The 21,622-nt window shown below is 32.8% G+C and overlaps 1 protein-coding gene across 2 annotated transcripts; it reads left to right on the top strand.

Moving 5' to 3' along the window:
• Nucleotides 1-798: 798 nt before the first annotated feature.
• Nucleotides 799-9,104, top strand: LOC121267726 (copper-transporting ATPase RAN1-like). 2 transcript variants are annotated; one of them, XM_041171743.1, is made up of 9 exons: nucleotides 799-1,297; nucleotides 3,580-4,194; nucleotides 4,775-5,204; nucleotides 5,519-5,844; nucleotides 6,502-6,560; nucleotides 6,809-7,151; nucleotides 7,551-7,748; nucleotides 7,841-8,098; nucleotides 8,448-9,104. In XM_041171743.1, exons 1-9 carry the CDS (start codon nucleotides 992-994, stop codon nucleotides 8,922-8,924), a joined length of 3,012 nt encoding a protein of 1,003 aa, XP_041027677.1. In that variant the 5' UTR covers nucleotides 799-991; the 3' UTR covers nucleotides 8,925-9,104. The 2 variants fall into 2 exon arrangements, with proteins under 2 accessions (XP_041027677.1, XP_041027678.1); XM_041171744.1 differs by having other exon boundaries at nucleotides 1,160-1,297; nucleotides 3,485-4,194.
• The last annotated feature ends 12,518 nt before the right edge of the window (nucleotides 9,105-21,622 follow it).

Genomic DNA, 21,622 nt, shown 5'->3' with positions numbered 1-21,622 from the left:
TTATAAAATTATTTTTATAATAAAATAAATCAAATATATTATATAAAATTATATCAATTTATAAATTTATTTATAACAATAATACTTGTTAATAATAAAATACAGTAGACCTCGAAAAGGATATGATAATGTATCGTAAACCATAGATAGTTTTATGTTAATGATAAGTTAACATAAAAATAATTAATTCGGTTTTTATGTTAAGTTGAGTTAATATAAATTAAGTTTTTTATAAATAGTAATGAATTAAAATTTTGAAGTAAGTTCTAAGGATTCACTTAAGACGAGTCTAAATGTATCTGGATGTTAAAATGAGTTTAGATATATTTATAAAAAATTGAAAAAATTGTGAGTTTTACGTGTAAAAAAATGTTGAGTTGAAAAATATTATAAGTCTTATATATAAAAAAATTTTAAATTGAGATGAATTTAATAATTTAAGAGTTAAATATTTAAATATTATACTCAATTTAAAATTAGGCTCAAATGAGTTGAGAACGGGCTCTTAATTTTTCAATCTGTTTATTAATTATTAATTATATTAATAATATAAAAATCTATCATATTAATTATTAAAAAAAATATTTATTTATTATTTTTTTAATAGGCAGACGAAATATTGAAAGATAAGTGACAGATCATTCACGTGTGCAGTACAAAAACCACGACGAAGGATGCCAGCACGCAGATTTCAATCATGCAAGTACAAAAACAACTCACTTGGAAATCCCAAGGTCTATCGGGGTTAAAATAGGAATAGAAAATATCCTCTCACCTGCCCTTCCCTTCCCTCCCTGCCCCCACCACCCTCCTCCACCAGCAACTTTGCTTAAAAAAAAATTGGTGTCTCACACATCTCCCTCCTCGGGAGAAAGTCCTCCTTTCTTGGCTCTTCTCTTTATATCTCTGCTCTGGTTTCCTCTCTGTCTTACTTTGTGTTTACTTTTCTTTTCTGTTTTTTCCCATCTGCTCTCGCTAGTCGGTACCTACAATGGCGTCGAGTCTAAGAGACTTACAGCTCACCCAGGTCGCCGGCGACGGAGGCAGGATCTTCGCCGGTAAAGATTCCGATGAACTCGAGGACGTGAGGCTCCTAGATTCATACGAGGATGACAATAGCTTCAATAGAATTGAGGCTGGAATGAGGAGGGTTCAGGTCGGCGTCTCCGGGATGACTTGCGCTGCTTGCTCGAATTCCGTCGAGGCAGCTTTAAAAAGCGTCAATGGGGTTTTGATGGCCTCCGTTGCCTTGCTTCAGAACAAGGCTGATGTGGTTTTTGATCCCATGTTGGTTAAGGTTAGTCTTTGTTCAGAATTCCCATGTTCGCTTTGAGGTTTAGTTGGAATGTTAGAAGTGCTAAATTGGTAAACTTTGCCAACTTTGACCTTTCTGTGCTGGCTTTGGTGTTTTGGACTATGGTTCAGCGAAAGTGGTTGCTTATTTTTTGAGATTTATGCCGAGTCTTATAAGTTTGTCTTCACTTTTTGTTTCTGGTGAATTGGATCATGGGTTTGTGTTACGTTTGAAACTTTGTGCAGTATGGACTTGTCTTGGGGATTCGAACTCTAGGTTGGTCTAGTAGATAGTTTGTGGAACTTCATCTTCATTTGTGCTTTGTTCATCATCTTGAATCTAGTTTAGTTTGCAGTTTTGGTTGAACTAAGTAACGATGAAATGCTTGATTTTCTTGTGTTTATGGGTCTTAGTACATGTTTTTCGTCATTTATAGGTGGTGTTAATTTAAGATATTCTTGACCTTATAAAAAATTAAAAATAACATTAAGATATTCGTGACTATATGCTGAACGTTATTGGTTAATCTACGGGTTTGAATTGCAGCTTTTGTCATTTTTAGTAGTTATGGACTATAAATATTTATAGGTTTATTTATCGGTGGAATGCTTGGTTCTAAGCCTTACTTCTTTCAAATATTTCTTTTTAGGATGTAGTTACTATAAGTGAGTGGACTTAACCGGGTGTTATTCATTGTGCTTGATCTACTTTAGAATAATGAGAATAATGTGTACATATATATATATATATGTCAGGTCTTCTTCATTACGTTATCAATTTACCTATAAAAAATATATATTTGTAACTTTTAGGGCTCGTTTGGATAGTGAGATGAGATGATTTTAGATGAGTTGAATAAAATATTATTAGAATATTATTTTTTAATATTATTATTGTTTTGATATTTGAAAAAGTTTAATTGTTTATTATATTTTGTGTGAGAATTTGGAAAAGTTGTAATGGTGAGGTGAGATGAGATGATATGATGTGAGATGGTTTCTGTATCCAAACAAGCCCTTTGTGTTTGAGTCTCTCTCTTTCATGGGTTGCTTTTCAATGTACCCCGGGGATGGTGGTTTTTCTTTTGTTGGAATTCAATCATGACTGGCTTTAGGCTAAAGAGACAGAGTAACCAACACCTGCTTTATTGAGTTCTCTACAACTGTTGGTGTTTCATCTTTCTCTATCTCATACATGGGGATTTTCAGTTCATATACGTTTGATTTTTCTCATAGATCTGTGTCTTGCAAGGGCATTTGATATTCATGCTTTGATCAGTTGAAAAGGGACTGAGATATTTGAGACAATTAATAGAAATTGTGGGTTTTTCTTTTATAATACAGCAACTGTGAAAAGCAGAATAGAGGGGTGCAACTCTTGTAAACGGTAAGCATTCAAGAAAAACGGTAAGCATTCAAGAAAAACACCCAAAGAAAACAAGAATATTATATCAAAGGTATTTTTGGGCAATCAACTGCAATTGAGGCAAGCCATGCGCTTGAAACCAAATCAAATTTCAAGAAAAGCAGGGAGTTACAGCGTCTTTCTTGGGCAATCAACTACGACGCTAAGGGTGGTAGCTCAACTAGAGGGAAGTCTAAAGGGAGGGCATTGTGAAGACGGGAATCAAGGGGTTGGGGTTGGGTGTTCAGGTAGAGTTTTAGTTCTAGGGGAAACAAGGGGTTGAGGTCAGGTCTGGTGTATTTTGGGTTGTCTTTCCACGGGCTTTTTGGGTCATTAGGGGCTTTTTGGGTCATTTTGGGCAAGGTGTTTTCTTGTATACATTCAGTGTACTTGGTTTCTCCTTTTGATATATATAATTTTTTACTTATAAAAAAAAAAAGGTATTTTTAAAACTCCACCAGCTGTCTTAACTATAAACAACGCCTAGTGGATAGGTGCCTGCCTCCATGCCTTTTAGCTGCCACTGGATATGACCAAACTTTGTGTGTCCAAACTAGGGAGAGATACTGGACCAGATTGGCCAGAAGGCCGGTGATTTAAAAGGAACCTCTAACCGAGAGGACAGGAATTGATGAAATGTTATGAGTTCTAGATAGCATGAGAAAAATTATAGACCACAAGTGTTAGTTTTAACACTTTTGGTAACTGTTGCTGTCAGTTTCTTTTAGAATTTCTGGGAAACCATTTGAAATTCCTAATCATGTTCCTTTGTCTGACTGCATGTAGGGATACCTTGCAAAGAAGTTTGTATCTGCCTACTTGGTACTGAGAACCTTGGATTTTATATATGCTGAAGCATTTCTTGACTTGTTTTAATTTAGGATGAAGACATCAAGAATGCAATTGAGGATGCAGGCTTTGAGGCAGAGATCCTATCTGAACCCGGCACTTTTGGGACAAAGCCACATGGAACCCTGCTAGGGCAGTTCACAATCGGAGGTATGACTTGTGCAGCATGTGTAAACTCCGTTGAAGGTATTTTAAGAAATCTACATGGTGTTAAAAAGGCAGTAGTTGCCTTGGCCACTTCCTTAGGGGAAGTTGAATATGATCCTACCGTGATTAGTAAGGATGATATTGTCAATGCCATTGAAGATGCTGGTTTTGAAGCTTCACTTGTACAGAGCAGTGAGCAGGACAAAATCATATTGGGGGTTACTGGCATATACAATGAGATGGATGTACAGCTTTTAGAAGGCATTCTTAGCCACTTTAAGGGAGTGAGACAATTTCGTTTTGAAAGAATATCAAAAGAAGTGGAAGTTGTCTTTGATCCTGAAGTTGTCAGTTCTAGATCATTAGTTGATGGGATTGAAGGAGAATCCAATGGGACGCTTAAGTTAAACGTAAAAAGCCCTTATGCAAGAATGACTTCCAAAGATGTTGAAGAAGCCTCAAAAATGTTTCAGCTTTTCACTTCCAGTTTGTTTCTTAGTGTAAGTATTCTCTTTTCTTGTCATGATTCAGGGTATTGAATATCTATTATATATATGTGCATGTGTGTTTTGCTTTCTTTAAGATGTCTGTCTTTCAACTGATATGCACAATATAAGTCCATTTGTGCATGTGTGTGTGTGTGTGTCTATGGTATGTATCTTTTTCCTGATAGTTACAATATAAGTTCAACATAAACTTAGTCATGATGTCTGGAGATGGTTTCACTCGAGTCCATGCCATTTATCGGGCTAAGTTGAGTTGTGCCTTTTTACGTATTGCAATCATATCTCAATTTAAGGTTTCTGATAACATAATGGTATTGTTTTGGAAATCTAAAAGAGATGAGTTGATATGAATGTTTTACTTGAATTGCAATGCATCACACACCCCTGCCTCCACCCTAGGAGTTGGTAGTCATGGAGTGTGAGAAGATGAAAGTATAATTTAATGTAAAATGATACAGACTCATCCTTCGACTGGTTCACAAAATGATTTTGTAGCCCATGTAGACACCGATTTGATAGTAGCAGTTATTCTTATCTTTTAAATTAATCATTCCCTGTGATGCTTTGGCTCCAGATTCCTGTCTTTCTTATAAGGGTAGTTTGTCCTCACATACCACTGGTGTATTCCTTGTTGCTTTGGCGATGTGGACCCTTCCAAATGGGGGATTGGTTGAAGTGGGCATTGGTGAGTCTTGTCCAATTTCTTGTTGGAAAGCGCTTCTACATTGCAGCTGCCAGAGCTCTTCGAAATGGTTCAACTAACATGGATGTTTTGGTTGCATTGGGAACTTCTGCCTCTTACTTCTACTCTGTATATGCTCTTCTATATGGTGCAGTAACTGGATTTTGGTCTCCAACATACTTTGAAACAAGTGCAATGCTGATAACATTTGTATTGTTGGGGAAGTATTTGGAGTGTCTTGCCAAAGGAAAAACGTCAGATGCAATCAAGAAGTTAGTGGAACTTGCACCGGCAACAGCAATGTTGCTTGTCAAAGATAAAGGTTTGTATGCATGTGTTTTCCTTTTGTTTAATTTTTATTTTTATTTTTTTTTAACGAAGGCTATATGTATTTTTGGGACTTCACTCAACGGAATGGTTGAAGTCTCGATGTTTTAGTGAAATTTCCAAATATAAATGTCTTTTATCTTTCTTTTTATTTTTATTTTTTTCCGATTCTTGATTAGGATCCAAAGTTATTCCATTTTTTTTTTTAATAAGTAAAAGGCAGTATACTGTAATGAATGACAAAAGCTGATTCCAAAATTTAATTGAACAATCTCAATAACTAATTGGTTTAATATTTTTGGATTTTAGGTGGGAAGTGTATTGGAGAAAGGGAAATAGATGCTTTGCTCATTCAGCCTGGTGATACGTTAAAAGTTCTTCCTGGTGCAAAGGTTCCTGCCGATGGTGTAGTTGTATGGGGTTCAAGTTATGTTAATGAGAGCATGGTAACTGGTGAATCCATACCTGTTTTAAAGGAAGCCAATTCATTAGTTATTGGAGGCACAATAAATTTACATGGTGCCCTTCACTTACAAGCTACTAAAGTAGGAGGTGATGCAGTTTTAAGCCAGATAATCAGTTTGGTTGAGACAGCCCAGATGTCAAAAGCTCCTATTCAGAAGTTTGCTGATTTTGTAAGTATTCTCAGTATAGTTTGAGTCTAATCTTATCATGCTTTCTATGTTTATGCTATATATAGGTGTTATTTGAATATATTCTTTTCATGCTTTCTTGCTTTGAAATAAAGGAAAGAAATATTGAGTTTCACTGTTGCCTGAGAAGTATAATTTCTATGCTTAACTATCTGTAATTGATTCATTCCATTGTAGCTTGGTAAGTGGCAATGATTGAATAGCTATTTTATGCCTATTGCACTGCCAACCTATCAATTTTTACGTTCACAATATATATTTAAGACTATACTCTTTGTCCATTGTTATAAACTGGAGTTTCAGTTATATATATATTTTCAGAATAAATTACAAAAACCCTCACAAACTATCAATATAGTCTCAAACACACCCAGCACTGACTGATGATGACTCACTTCCCAAATAAAACTTTTTGTCATTTTTCTGTGCAAGCCTTTTACCTGATTGGAACAGCTATCGTGATGCCTTTTCACCTCATCAAAAGTTCATCTCAAATAACTACCTAATTCACACATGATGGATTTATGCTTTTCTTGTTTTAGTTTCAAAATTATAGATTGATCTGATTATATATATGTGTATGTATAGAATGCTTGGAATTAAGTATGAGTCCTATCTTAATTGTCTTTGTTCATGCAGGTAGCGAGCATATTTGTTCCTACAGTTGTTGCCATGGCATTGTTAACATTATTGGGTTGGTAAGTTCACATTTCTTTGGTGATTTTCTTGTATCTTTAGACAGTCATGCATAGGTGTGGTTCTTGTATATGTCCCGTGTACTTGGCTTCGCCTATTTTTAATAAAATTCCTATTTACTGATAAAAAGAAAAGGTTCACATTTCTTTGGGCATACAACCACACACCCGCACATAGTATTTTGATCCATATAGTTTATATGGTTGTGCCTCCTTTTTATTAAAAACGTTCTTCTGTTGATCATCTCTAGGTATATTGCTGGAACTCTTGGAGCCTATCCAGAACGATGGCTTCCAGAAAATGGAAATTACTTTGTATTTGCCCTCATGTTTTCAATATCAGTTGTGGTTATTGCATGCCCATGTGCTCTTGGGTTGGCAACGCCAACTGCTGTCATGGTTGCGACGGGGGTTGGGGCTAATAATGGTGTGCTGATAAAAGGTGGAGATGCTTTGGAAAGGGCTCAAAAGATTAAGTATGTGATTTTTGATAAAACAGGTACCCTAACCCAGGGAAAAGCCACGGTTACGACAGCAAGAGTTTTTGTAGGAATGGATCTTGGAGAATTCCTTCGATTGGTGGCCTCTGCAGAGGTGACTTCTAATCTTCTAAATACGTTTTACATGCTTTACCTCGAAACTAAGACTTTTCTCTTTTGATCTTCCCACTTTTGGTCCGAAGATGGCACCTTAGGAAGGTCCAAGGAGGACATTATAACACCACAACGATATGAAAGCAAATAGTATTGCAACTATATATACCCCTGAGAAACATTGAGCTTTCTTTTCCATTCTGAATCATGTTTTGCCATTGCAGATGAACTGCATAAACGGGCAAGCAGATGCATACATTTTTTTCTCCTAATTACAATGAGTAATTATTTATTTTTTGTTTGTGGGCGGAGAGGGATGAAGAAAGTCATAAAAACATTAAGCAGTACAATTATAACAGAACTAATCTTTATTATTTTATTTATTTTACCCCTGGCTTAGGCTAGCAGTGAGCACCCATTGGCTAAAGCAATAGTGGAATATGCACGTCATTTCCATTTCTTTGACGAGCCTTCTGCTATCAAGGATGCTGAAAACAATTGCGAAGAGTCCATATCTGGATGGCTTTTTGATGTGTCAGAGTTCTATGCTCTGCCAGGAAGAGGTGTCCATTGCTTTATAAATGGGAAATGGGTTGTGGTGAGTTTCTTTACATTGAGATATGCAAGTATCTGTTCCAATTTCAAATATGCTTCATAATTTTGCTTATTGGGGATGAATATCCTTAACAGGTTGGAAACCGGAAGCTAATAACTGAAAGTGGAATGGCTATTCCAAATGATGTGGAAAATTTTGTAGTAGAGCTGGAAGAAAGTGCCAGGACAGGAATACTCGTTGCATATGACAATAGCTTGATTGGTGTTTTAGGAGTTGCAGACCCACTAAAGAGAGAAGCTGCTGTGGTTGTAGAGGGCCTTGGGAAAATGGGCGTCAGGACTGTCATGGTCACAGGGGACAACTGGAGAACAGCTAGGGCGGTTGCTAAAGAGGTCTGTATATAGTTTTTATTTCTTAGTAAATTAATCCACCACCAGTTTTGTGTTTGATAAAACACTTGGTACTTTGAATTATAATATTAAGGCAAGTGTTAACTTACTTTTGTCCCAATGAAGTTCGACTCTAAATAATGTAAATTTTCTCTATATCATATCAGAAATGTTTTCTTGCTAATTTCCATATAAAATCTATGGTTGGGACTTGATATCAAACGGTATAGTTTTAATATCAATCCAATTTCATTGGGTTAGCATGCTCTCTTTTGTGATCCTAAATTTTTGGGATGCAAATTGATATCAAAATGTCAAATATGAAAAAAGAAAAACCATTTATGCTGGGCAGGTTGGCATTCAAGATGTAAGGGCAGAGGTAATGCCGGCAGGAAAAGCTGATGTTGTCCGATCATTTCAAAAAGATGGCAGCATAGTTGCAATGGTGGGTGATGGTATCAATGACTCCCCTGCTCTAGCTGCTGCTGATATTGGTATGGCAATTGGAGCCGGGACAGATATTGCCATAGAAGCTGCTGATTATGTATTGATGAGAAATAACTTGGAAGACGTGATCACAGCCATTGATATATCAAGGAAGACCTTTGCACGAATTAGATTGAATTATATGTTTGCGATGGGCTACAATGTGGTTGCAATCCCTATTGCTGCTGGGGTTTTCTTTCCTTCTTTGGGTATAATGTTACCACCATGGGCGGCCGGTGCATGCATGGCTCTATCATCTGTAAGTGTAGTATGCTCTTCTTTGCTTCTTAGGAGATACAAAAAACCCAGACTTACAACAATACTAGAAATTACAGTAGAGTAGAAAGAGAAAATTGAGAAACTAGGTTCGACTTCGTAAGAAGATATGATGGGTGTGAATCCAGTTTGATGTCCCAATTTTGTATATTTCTGTTTCTTTTACAGTGGGGATGTGCATTTTGCACCCCATTCTCTGTACATGCCACTCCTATAATAATTTCTCAATGCTTCTTTGTTTTTCTTAGTTTCAGTCTTTTGCCTTCGTTATTTTGTTTTATTCAATGAAGAGGGTCATGTTCTCTGTTCGTACTACGTGCCCAAGACGTCTGATAATTGGAGAAAATGTTCAAAAGAAAATGAACTTATGGGAAACAGACATTTAGAGGGAATTCAGGGAAGTACTTTAAAAGAGGAAATTTCTTCATTCTTTGTTAGTTTGGGATAAGCTATTGTATTAGAGGGGTCAACTTTAATGACTTTTATGCTTCTTTTTCTTGTTCTGAGGCTGTAATTAAGTATTTTTTTTTTTCTTGTATACTATCTGTACTTGGATTTTGTTTAATTATAAGGATCAATAAATTTTCTTACTTCTCAAAAAAAAAAAAATCTGCTCAATCCGTCCTGTTGAAAATGCTTCTTGGGGCTTGAAAAAGACTATATTGAATTTTTCTTCCTTAAAAAGACCATATTGAACTTTCTTTAAGCTTGGTTTGGGTTGATAGATGAGTTGAGATGATCTTAACTCGTATGGTAAAGTCATCTTCAATCCAAACAACAATTACTTCTTTTTCGATGTTTTTACATGGGTTCACTAATGACCAAAGGGGTGTTACGCCTTTCACTTTTCAATCTGATTTTGCTTTTGCAGAAGAAAGAGAAAACTAGGGGGGTAAAAAAAAGGGTGAACTGGACTAGACTGGACCGAATTAGTGGATTTGGTCCAGTATCGAGTTTGGTTCGGTTTAGTATTGGTTTTTTTTTTTTTTAAAATTAGTCTGGTTCTGATTTTTCTTTTTCTAAAATTAGATCGGACTGAACTGAACCGGTTCATATATATATATTATAAATTTTTTATATTGTATATAATTATATATAAAATAATTTTGTATTATATGATAAATTACTAATTAATATAATATTAAATTTTAAAATCTTATATCACTATAGTCTATTGTATTAATAATTATACTAACACTATATCACTATATATTATAATATACTATAATATATCACTATATTATATATTATAATATACTACAATATATTATCATTATAGTATTATATACTATAATATACTATTATATATATTATATAATATATAATATAGTATATTAAAATCGAAAAACCAGACTGAACCAAATTGGAACCGGTAAAATTAGAAGTGATGGTTTATAGGGGTAAGCCGTATGGAATCGATTATTGAAAATGCAAAATTGGTACATACCGGTTCGATCTTAAATTTTTTCTAAAATCGAAAATCAGAACGGTTATACCTCTAGAGAAAATCCATCTCCTAATGAAAGAGAAAGGCTCCCTACATGATCACAGTGCCGATCTTGTTAAATAAAAATTTGATTTAAAATTAAATTAAAGTTAAATAAAAATATGAATATTTTTTTATTATCAACTCAAGATTTTATAAAAATCTGATATAAATATTTTGAGTTAATAATATCTTTTTTATTTATAATTTTATGTTAAAAATTTGAGTTAATAATATTTTTTTATATAATTTGGTTTATAAAAATATTGTCACCTTATAATATTATTATGAATTATATTATAAAAAAAATTGGGTATGTCATTTAAAAAATTATTATTACTTATTTATAAATATATTTATAAATAAAACTAAATTATTATAAATGCTATGTAATTATTTGTGAGATCCACATCTATCCCATTTCAAATAACTTAAAACTATCTCATCTTAATTCTAATCTAAACACACAATTTTTAAAAATTATTTCAATTCATTTCAAATCATAAATTTCACTATTATTTACAAATCATAAAATCTTATCTCTTAATCTAAACTAGAACTAAAAGTAATGGATGATTTAAATATGATAAAAATGTCACGTCATATACGGTGGGTTGTGGAATAAGACGTGGGCGTAGTTTAATTGCAGTGAGATTATCATGTGGTATCCAATAACTCAATATATTTTTAGAACGGAAGCCTAATAAGACGAGGTGGTTGTTTGGGAAAAATAAAAGAAAAATCGAAAATATAAGGGTTTATATGTTTATCATTTTTCAATAATATTATGAATATTTGTTGTGTGCGCATTTTTTTTTTTTTTTTAGAGAGAAGCAAAAATTGATGAGTTGTTGTTCTATGGTGACTTTCATGAAGCCCTCTCCAACTTTATGCCATAGGTTTTCCGATATTTTTTTTTCAGCAGTTTTACACTACGTATCTGTTAAATATCAGAATTTTTTTATTTATTTATTTTTTTAATAAGTATGTAGCGTAAGACTGTTGAGTAAAATTTTTCTTCTGCAAAAAGCTGGATGCCTCGTACTGCAAATATTATATACCCTTGGGGTTTGAAATTGGATTTCCAATTTTGCATGTACTTTTAGACAAAAAAAAAAGGGGGGGATGGTTGGTTTGGTTTTCTCGATCAATGATGGTAGGATATGAATTATATGGCAAATGGTCAAATTCAATCCAAGTTCCCCTCTGACTAATCAAAGGAACTTCATTAGTTTTGGAAGAATAGTCAAAACTTCAAAAACAAGGGAAAAAAAAAAATGTGGTTGGTCAAAACTTGGGAAGATTATGTATGTTTTCTTTCTTTATGGGATTGCATACTTTGATGGTCGTTTTCGATTGCATACTTTGACCCAATTATCATCAGCTTCTACCTCTTAGCCATCGCCATAAAATCATTCTTTCACACTGCCACCTCAAAACAGGTATGAGGTTGAGATAATTAAGAAAGGAAATAATAAGAAAAACATATATATATATACACACACATTTTACCCATTAGTTATTAGATATTTTACGCACTCGATCTATGACTCAAAGTTGACAATTAAATTTTAGTTGACAGTCGATGATAGTAATTAGATGATAAAATGCGTTAATTTTATTAGTTTAGAATGTAAAATATAAATTTTAATCTGATTAAAAAGTAATAAAGTCGACACAATTATTGAAATGAAAAGAAAACAGAAAGAAAAAATAATCCTGATTCGTTGAAAAATCGAGAGAATACAGAAGATTTACTTGTCATTTATCTGATGAGAAAAAAAAAAAAAATCACTTGTCGTGATTTTTATTCTAATTTTATTTCTGTTATAGACTTTCTTTTAACCTCAAAATAATTTTTTCATCGTTCAACAAGTTTTTATAAAACTTGTTTTTAATAGATCTCATCATCACTTTCATGAACTCTAGTGTGTATATATATATATATATATATATATATATATATATATATATATATATATAAAATCTTTTCAATCGTATTTTCAAAAAAGTGTCGCCCATTTTAATAGCAAAAAAATACAAATATAAAAAGTTTTCTCAAGAATTAAAACCTTTTCTTATCCAAATACACCATAGGCAATTCCTTTTTTTTCTTTTATAAATAAATTATTTTGTTAATCTTTTGGCATTGATTTTTCAGAAGAATAATATTATATACAGTCGTAGAGTACGCATGAAAAGCTACGCAATTGTTTTGAAAAAGAGTGAGATTCATTATTAAAATATTAGGTTTTTTTTTTTATAAAAATTTTGTATTTACTCATTTTTTTTAAAAAAAATTATGTGACGCTCACACACTGCAATAAATTTCATTTCTCTTTTAAGAGGGAGCAATAAATTTCATGTCTTGAGATCTTTTGGTTTTTCTGAGCAGTTTTGTGGTCTCATTAGCTAGTGTATCACAACCCCTTGGTACTTAGTGGTCATGAATGGTATTCCAAAAGGATTCTTTCAAGGTGGTCGAGGCTTAAGACAAGATGATCCGGTCTCCTCGTATCTTTTTATTTTATTGGAGGAAGTTTTATCTGGAATGCTTAAAAGACAAGTGGAACTGAGCAAGTTTACACCATTTTATCATCCTAGAGGAGCTCCAATTATTTCACATATTCTATATGTAGATGATATAGTGACTTTCATGAATGGCGGAAAGGCATCGCTAAGATATGTTTTGAAGGTGTTGAAGCAATATGAAGAATGGTCGGGTCAAGTAGTTAATAAGAAAAAATCTTCTATTTGTTTTTCTAAGCATATTACCACTTCTCGTTGTCAAATGCTACTTCGGATGACTAGTTTTAGTGAAGGAAGTTTTCATTTTTATTATTTGGGGATTCCCATATTTCTGGAAGGTTACTTTCTATACATTTTGAAGGGTTGCTGAATAAAATGAGAGATCAGTTAGAGGGATGGAAGACCCGTAATTTGTTCAGTGGAGTGCGGCTACTTCTATTAAAACATGTTTTGCAAAGTATTCTTTTACATTGCTTGTCGATCTTGCAAACTCCTAAGGTTGTGCTTGACAAATTGAAGAGATATATGAGTACATTTTTCTTGGTGTATGTGGTGGTAAGCCGAAAAAAAAAATAGAGGGCTTGGGATGATTTATGTAGACCGGTGTTAGAGGGCGGGGTGGGTCTTCGAAAATTACAAGAAATGCAAGCTTCGTTGCACATGAAGTTGACTTGGAATCTTTTCCATGGGAAATCGACTTGGGCTCCGTTTTTTCTTGCTAAATATTTGGGTAATCAACATATTTCTATGGTTGATTCTATGAAGGGATCAAATTTTTGGAAAATGCTTTTGTTTCATCTTCCTTCAGTTGCTCATTTTTCTAAGTGGAAGATGAGGGAAGGAAATGTGTCATTTTGGAAAGATAAATGGCTCACTGGTTGTCCGGTTATTGCTCATCATTCTGTTAGTGAACTGCCAAAGATATTGTTATCGGATTGCAAAACAGAAAATAGATGGAATGTTGAGATATTTGATCGTTTGGTGGGAATTGAAAAAACTGATCAAATTTTGGATGAGTTGGGCAGAGTTAAACCTTGTAAAAATATTCTTATTTGGTTGCCAAATTCTCGAGGGAGTTTCTCAACTCGTAGTGCATGGGAATGTATATGAGTTTGTTCTCCTAAAATTCCTTAGATAAAATTGGTGTGGCACCCATCTTTGTCAGGTAAAATGTCAATTATTATGTGGAAAGTCTGGTATGGTTGTCTTCCAGTTGATGACCGTATAGGGAGAGCTGGTATTTACATGGTATCTAAATGTGATTATTGTATTTCAAGGAGCTATGAGGACCAAAATCATATACTTGCCTTGGAGAATTTTGCTGAACAGGTATGAGGTATTTGTTCAAACCAGTTGGGCACGCCTATACTAGAAGGTCTCACTTGGAAACAAAGGATAGAATCTTGGTACAGGAGAGCCAACAATTCACATAATGACCAGTTGATTGGAATTCTTCCTTCCATTATCACTTGGAGGCTTTGGTGACGTAGATGTAAAGCTAGAATGGAGGGGAGGGGGTTCATGAATCGGTTTAAGCTGTTTGGAACTCAATCAAATACTGGTTAGCTATTGCAGGTAAAAAATTAAAAAAGTCCTCCAGTTTCAGCCGTAGAGATGAAGAGATTTTGAAGGTTTTAAATTTACCATTTAAACATAAAAAGTCTAAGCCTGTTCAGATTGTAAAATGGTCTCCTCCTCCCAAGGATTGAGTTAAACTCAATGTGGATGGAAGGTCCTTAGGGAATCCAGGGCCTTCAGGTGCCGGTAGAGTAATTCGGGATCATTGTGGAAATTTGATTTCTAGTTTCTCTATGTCAACTGGTGTACAGTCTAATAATGTTACAAAATTTATGGCTTTGCTGTAAGGTATCCAAACTGTGCGAATTTTGGATTTGAAAAAGGTGAAAATTGAGATAGACTCTATGTTGGTGATTGATTGGCCAAGGAAGAAGAGATGTAGCCTTTGGTACTTGGAGAATTATTAGGAAGAATTACTTAATTTGATAGATGGTCTCTGCTTACGGGTTCGGCATATTTACAGAGAGTGTAATTCCTTAGCAAATGATTATGCGAGACTCGATGCTTTAGGGGTCTGCAAGGTCTGGCTTCAAAGCTCTGAATTCCCATCAAATCTCAAAGGTCTTTTTCAATTGGATAAAGGGGGATGTTTCTGCATTCGGTCCTAAGGACTATGTATAGTGGTGTCTCTATTTTACTTGGTTTAATTTATGACTATTTCTGTGGGTATTGGTTGGAAGGTTTTTTTTGTTCTTTATTTGTTCACACGGTTTATTCTCAGCCTTGCTGAGGATGAATAATAATAGAATTTTCCATAATAATAAGGAGGGTTTTTTTTTTAAGAAAAAAAAAAGAAAAGAAAAGAAAAGAAAAGAAAAGAAAAGAAAGAAAGGACACGAGAGACGTTTTCAAAGGATTATAACCCAATGATGATACCCACGAATGGAATTAAGGGCCTGGATTTGATATTGGATATCACTTGGATTGGAAGGGTAAATTTAACGACGACGTTTTGGGAGTACAACTTGCTGTAGTCAAAGCCCACATGCAATATACTTTATAAGCTATTATAAATACATTCGTGATATTGATTGAAGGGCCCCGCCTAATTTCTCAACAATAAACCCATGAATTATATCATTGACCGGGCATTACCATTTATATTTTTCTTTTCAATTATTATATTTTCAAGTCGGTTTACGTACAGAACACATTATTTACAATATTTAAATAATAAAATTTGATTTCTAAGACTCGAATCTTAAAATTTATTTTTTAAATTAAATTATATCATATAAATAATTTACTAGATATATTCTATCTACCGGTTTAATAATATAATTTTTCTTTCTTTATTAGAAGCATGTAATTAGTTAAAGACACCTTATAAAAAAAAATTGATATTGCCTAATGTAATATATAGGATCTACTTTACATCAAAAAATGATTTTATAATTTGACGTACTCCATGATCAAACTATATCAGTTTATAAGTTTATTTTTATAAAATGATATTTTTGTAAATCAAATATATACGTCTCATGTAAAGAGCAATCCATCAATATCATTTTATATGCATTTTCATGGGATCTGATTGTAAAGAGTAATACTATATACAGTCGTAAAATACGTAAGGACCGTACAATTGTTTTGAAAAAGAGTCGAGTCTATTATTAAAAAATTAATTTTCTTTTCATGTAAATTCTGTATTTATTTACTTTTTTTAAAATGATTATATGATATTTATATACGACTGTAATTATCATTTCTCGACAACAAATATACGCAGCAGTACTGCAATGGCTCGGGACTTGTGTATTTTTCTTTCGTATGCATTAATGTATGTCAAATCTTTAACCTGATCTTAAGGTTTGAAAACATTAATTAATAATTAAACCATTGTGATCTTTGTGTTCACACGAGATAATTAAGGTTTCGTCCAAAATGGAGATGGTTGCGTTCAATATTATGCAATCTACAGTTAAACCATTTGATCATGGAAGTAGATTAAAAATCTTTTCAAGTTTCTAATCGAATTATAGGATTTAGAAACATAAAATGAATCTCATAACATTTATATATAACTCATATTGTTGGGTATAAATTTATCAAATAGTTAGCATTAAATACTCATGTCTGCTTATAAATAATTTAAGTATTAATTTGGACATTATTTAGAAAACTTCTTAATAAAAGGGTGACATCAATTTGTGAATAGCTAGCTGAAGTCATCTTCTTAATTTTTATTATAATTAGCTTTGAACTGTCGACTTTATTATTCAGGATTATTATTTTTTCTTCGTAGCTGATGATCATCATATATATATATATATATATATATATATATAAATGATAGATCATCAGGGTATTTTTATATTTTTGCTATATTTATCATGATCACTTGCAGTAGCTGCATGCATGTGTTATATATAGCTAAATGCAATATATTCGACCCGAAAAAACTAGAACATATATATATATAAACAAAAAAAAATGACATGATCATAAATCAATATCATTAATGTTGGTCAGGTTTAGCCGATCGAATTGCGGGTAGTACTGTTGGTTTTTAACATTATTATTGCAGGTAATTAATTATGGAAATTTTCTGTAAAATAAGAACAAATTAGATATATAAATATTAGATGATCCGAATGGGATTTGGTGAGAAATGGGGAATGTAGACTTATATTGATTAGTCATATCAGTTGATCAAATCAATTTATGAATTCTTAATATTATAGTTAATAATTAATTCCACCAAATGAGAAATAAGACGTCCCCTGATCAGAGAGTAATGTTTATACGGTGATCATCGTTTTCACGGAGGAATGACTTGTTTAACTCTTCACTCGTTTGTTTTTTAAGATGGGATGAGTTGAGATTAAAGTTAAAAAGTTAAATAAAATATTATTTGAATATATATTTAAATATTATTTTTATTTTAAAATTTAAAAAAATTAAATTGTTTATTTTATTTTATATTAAAAATTAAAAAATTATAATAATTAAGTGTGATGAAATTAGATATTTTTTAAAAACAAACTAAGCCTAGTGCTCGGAAGATCTAACACGTGGTTGACCAAGCTGCGACGTGACATTTTGGCTGGTGTAATTTATAAGAGCGATGCAACTTGACTGGAGGCCGGTCGATCGAGCAAGATAATATTAATATATACAAGAAACTCGACATCGGAACAAAAGATCGATCTAGACTTGGATTGATGCTTGCTTTTTTAGGTCTCGTGTCATTAACTTTTATATTATATGTCAGGTGTGTTTGTTTTTATAATTATTTTTAATTTATCTTATTTTATTATTATAATTTTTTAAATCTTTACATAAAATAAAATAAATAATTTAATTTTTAAAAATTTTAAAATTATTTTTAATTTATCTTATTTTATTATTATAATTTTTTAAATCTTCACATAAAATAAAATAAATATAGAGAACACGTTTGGGCATGGCGGGTGTGAAAGCAGTACACATCAGAGGTAAGGACAAAAGTGTTCCTTTATTAATATGAATATTATTAATTATTATTTATTTAATTATAATTTTTTAATAACCTTTTGACCAAATAAGGGGGCCAAAGACCATCACATGACAAGACTACAAAATAAATATATAAATTATAACTCTGATAGGAATTGATAAGTAAATTCATCTCAACTTATCTTAATTCATCGTTATAATTTTTTTAAATTTTAATATAAATATAATAAATAATTTAACTTTTTTTTAATTTTAAAATAATAATAATAAATAATATTTTAATAATATTTTATCATCTCAACTCAATTCAACTCAACGTTCAAACTTAGAACCTTTGCAGCTTCATTCATTCTCTGCTATAAATGCATGATGATGACCTCGTTGATATTAACACATGTTACTTCCTGGAAGCACACCGCATGCTTTGCCTCCATGTGATATGATCTCTCTCTCTATCCCTCTCAAGGAATGGTCAAAGATCAGTTAGACATGTTTATTTTACTTTGACGAAAAACAGCCACTACTACTGTTATAAGTGGAGTTAGCTGGAAGATCGATCAGAAATAATATGATCGGTACCACCCAAAAAAGCATGGATAACATGACTATCCGGTCTCCAGCTAGTTCTACTGATCAATTGATGCCGTTAATCTATCATCGTGACCATGCCACTGACGGGCAGCCGGCGTCGAAGCTCATGACCGGCGGCACAACTGACACCATTTTCAGCTCAAGCAACAGTACTCCAGTTGTACAACCTTTGAGTACTACTCCAAAGGGTTGTAGTAGTACTGGATCGAAACCAATCCGAAGGAGGTCTAGGGCATCCAAGAGAACACCTACCAAACTGCTCAATGCTAACACAGGTAATTTTCGAGCCCTGGTGCAACATTATACCGGTTGTCCGAGCCCCGCGGCCGCCGGCACCATCTCGTTTGGGAACCGGGAAGGACCGGTACTCAACTTGGACTTTAGAAGAGGTGGATCGTTAGAAGTAGAAAAGCAACGAATTATAAGTTCAGCATTAATGGAACCTTTTGGTAACAGTAATTGTCATTATCTTCAACAATATTCTGATCATTTTCAATCTCAAGGCCAGCATTGTCTAGCAGAGTATAATCAACGCCACCATGCAGATCAACAGCAACAACTGCTACTGCAGGAGCAGCAGCAAAGTATGTATTCATTTAGCAATAATATTTCTGGGGATGTTTTTGTTTCGGCATCCAGCAACGACGTCGTCCCTATACCAAACGTGGAGATTTCTGAGGGGTTTGCAAGATTGGATGACGATAACATTTCTTTTTATCATGAGCTACCTATGAATTCTCTTTCCAGTGGTTTTAAGAATCATGATGGTTTCTTTTAGAAATTAATTAGAGGATAAGATATATCATTAGTATATATATATATATATATATTTTTTTTTTTTTTGTCATCAGAATAATCTTCGATCTTCGATCATTGATCATCGATCATTGATCATCGATCATCGATCAGATGTACGTGCAAATTATTGTTCATCTAGCTTAAGCCCATATATATGGTATGCTATCAAGAAATCTCATGTACTAGATCGATCTCTAGTTACGTGTGTCAAACATATATAGTACGTAGAAGCAGCTAGCTGTTTGGTACTAGCTAGCTGATGTTTTCTTTTCTGTTTCTTTGTTAACGTAATTGTTTTGTTTTTTCTTTTGACGGCGTGAGCACGTACTTCTCTTTTGTTCTCCTCTAGACATCTTGGTTTGTTCCAAGTTACACGCTTTTAGGAAGATCATCTGGGTCGTAGCCGTAGGTCATGATCAACTCAATTACCTAGCTAAATTAATTGTTGGTTGCTCGTTGGAACATTTTTAACTATCCAATCCACACGTACAACAGACACCTCATATATATATATATGCTGTGCACATGATGATATTTCACTTTTGACGTGATCTATAAATAAACTGCTCAGCAAATAAAGCTTCGAACACTTTTCCAAAATTTATAAGGTTCTCATGTGGATCAGCTCATACTAACCCTTCAATTCATAAAAGGGCAACTTGAATTTACATACGAACGACTCCAATGGACTGAAAAATGATCAATATATAAATATATATATCTATATATATTCAATTAAAAAATAAAGATTAACTCAATTAAGTAGATAACTAACTTAATTAATCATGAATCATGATATGCATTTTCCACCCAAATCCCTACCTTCTCATTTGAATATTGATTATTCTTACTTTATTGTTAAATCACATTTTTTTTTAATCAAAACTCAAAGTAATAGGAAGAGGTGGACTAATTATTTAACTAATGCTTATCTGATATTATTTGCTCTTAGGTGTGACTCAAACTTTTCTTTTTTCCTTAACAAATAGAAGAAAATAATAAAATTAAAACCATCATTTTCATATTATGTTAAATTATTAATGATCTCAAACCTCAAACTTATAAAAAGAGAGAGACTTAGGTTAGGTTTGGATTGAGAGTTGAGATGAGATGAAAGTTTAAAATTGAATAAAATATTATTTTTTAATATTAATATTGTTTTAAAATTTGAAAAAGTTGAATTCTATATTTTATTTGTGTGAAAATATTTTAGATGTATGAGATCATGATATGAGATGAATTGAGTTGAAAACCACTCTTAATCCAAACTGAGCCCTTACATTATTAAAAGTTCATGTCAATTGCGCGAGTTAATTAATTTTGAGTTGACATGGAGAACATATATTTTATATTGTTGATATGACATGATTTGGTTTATAAGAAATTTAAATTTATAGAAATGCTAAACCCACTGAAAGTGGGTCTCGAAAGTGTGTCCCGATTAAAAAAATACATGAAAAAAAGAAAAGAAAAATAAAAAAAAGAAATGGACTGTTCGGGACACATATTCGGGACGTTTCTTCGGTGACTGTAGAAGTACTCTTAAATTTAGAATTTTTGTTGTCTATTTTACACATCGATTTATTTATAAATAGAAGTATTTATTAAATTTTTCAAGAGGTTGTTATCTTTCGTGTCTAAATTTGGTGCATCAAGAAAATGCGAGATTGATGAAATCATTCAATTGTTCTCATGAGTTGTGTTTAAACTGTACTGGGATGATGGTAGGAATCGTCAATCTTTTGTTTTTGTTTTTGTTTTTGTTTTTTTAATTTTGTAATTGCAACGAAATTAATAAAAAAAATGTGAGAAAGTAAATCGGAGAAATGACAATGAGAAAACTTCACGTACAAGTGAGAAAGAGTAGTGAACACAAGCAGGTAGAACCACCTTGATTAGAGTTGTTGCTAGTACCATTCCATCTTATTTAATGTCTATCATGTGGATTTCTCAAAACATCTCAAAAAGCATTGATAGGTCTTTCAAAAATTTCTGGTGGGATTTCAAATCAATAAAACTCATAATCTCACACCAAAATCTTGGAAGACTATTTGTCAACCCAAGTCTATGGGAGGTCTGGGCCTTAGATTAACAACCAACTTCATCAAAGCTCTCATTTGCAAGTTAAGCAGGCAAATGATTAATGGTAGCACTTCAAATTAGAAAACTCTTCTTGTGAATAGGTATCTCAAAAACAATTCTTTCCTTGACACCTCCCCAAAAGTGATAGATTCTTGGTTGTGTAAAGGGATTTTAAAACAAATGGATTTTCTTAGGAGAAGTGTTTGTCATCAGATTAATAATAGTACTAACACTAAAGTGTGGACTGACACATGGATCCCCAA

The sequence above is a fragment of the Juglans microcarpa x Juglans regia genome, chromosome 5S, assembly GCF_004785595.1.
Source record: "Juglans microcarpa x Juglans regia isolate MS1-56 chromosome 5S, Jm3101_v1.0, whole genome shotgun sequence".
In the NCBI taxonomy this organism is placed as follows: domain Eukaryota; kingdom Viridiplantae; phylum Streptophyta; class Magnoliopsida; order Fagales; family Juglandaceae; genus Juglans; species Juglans microcarpa x Juglans regia.
The sequence above is the reverse complement of the archived record's forward strand: the minus strand, read 5'-3'. Positions and strand labels throughout refer to the sequence as shown.

Excerpts from the sequence above, each read along its gene's own strand:
- LOC121267726 (XM_041171743.1), top strand. The coding sequence starts at position 992 with ATGGCGTCGAGTCTAAGAGACTTACAGCTCACCCAGGTCGCCGGCGAC. Across the intron at positions 1,298-3,579 it reads TTGATCCCATGTTGGTTAAG|GATGAAGACATCAAGAATGC; the intron begins GTTAGTCTTTGT and ends GTTTTAATTTAG. Across the intron at positions 6,561-6,808 it reads TTGTTAACATTATTGGGTTG|GTATATTGCTGGAACTCTTG; the intron begins GTAAGTTCACAT and ends GATCATCTCTAG.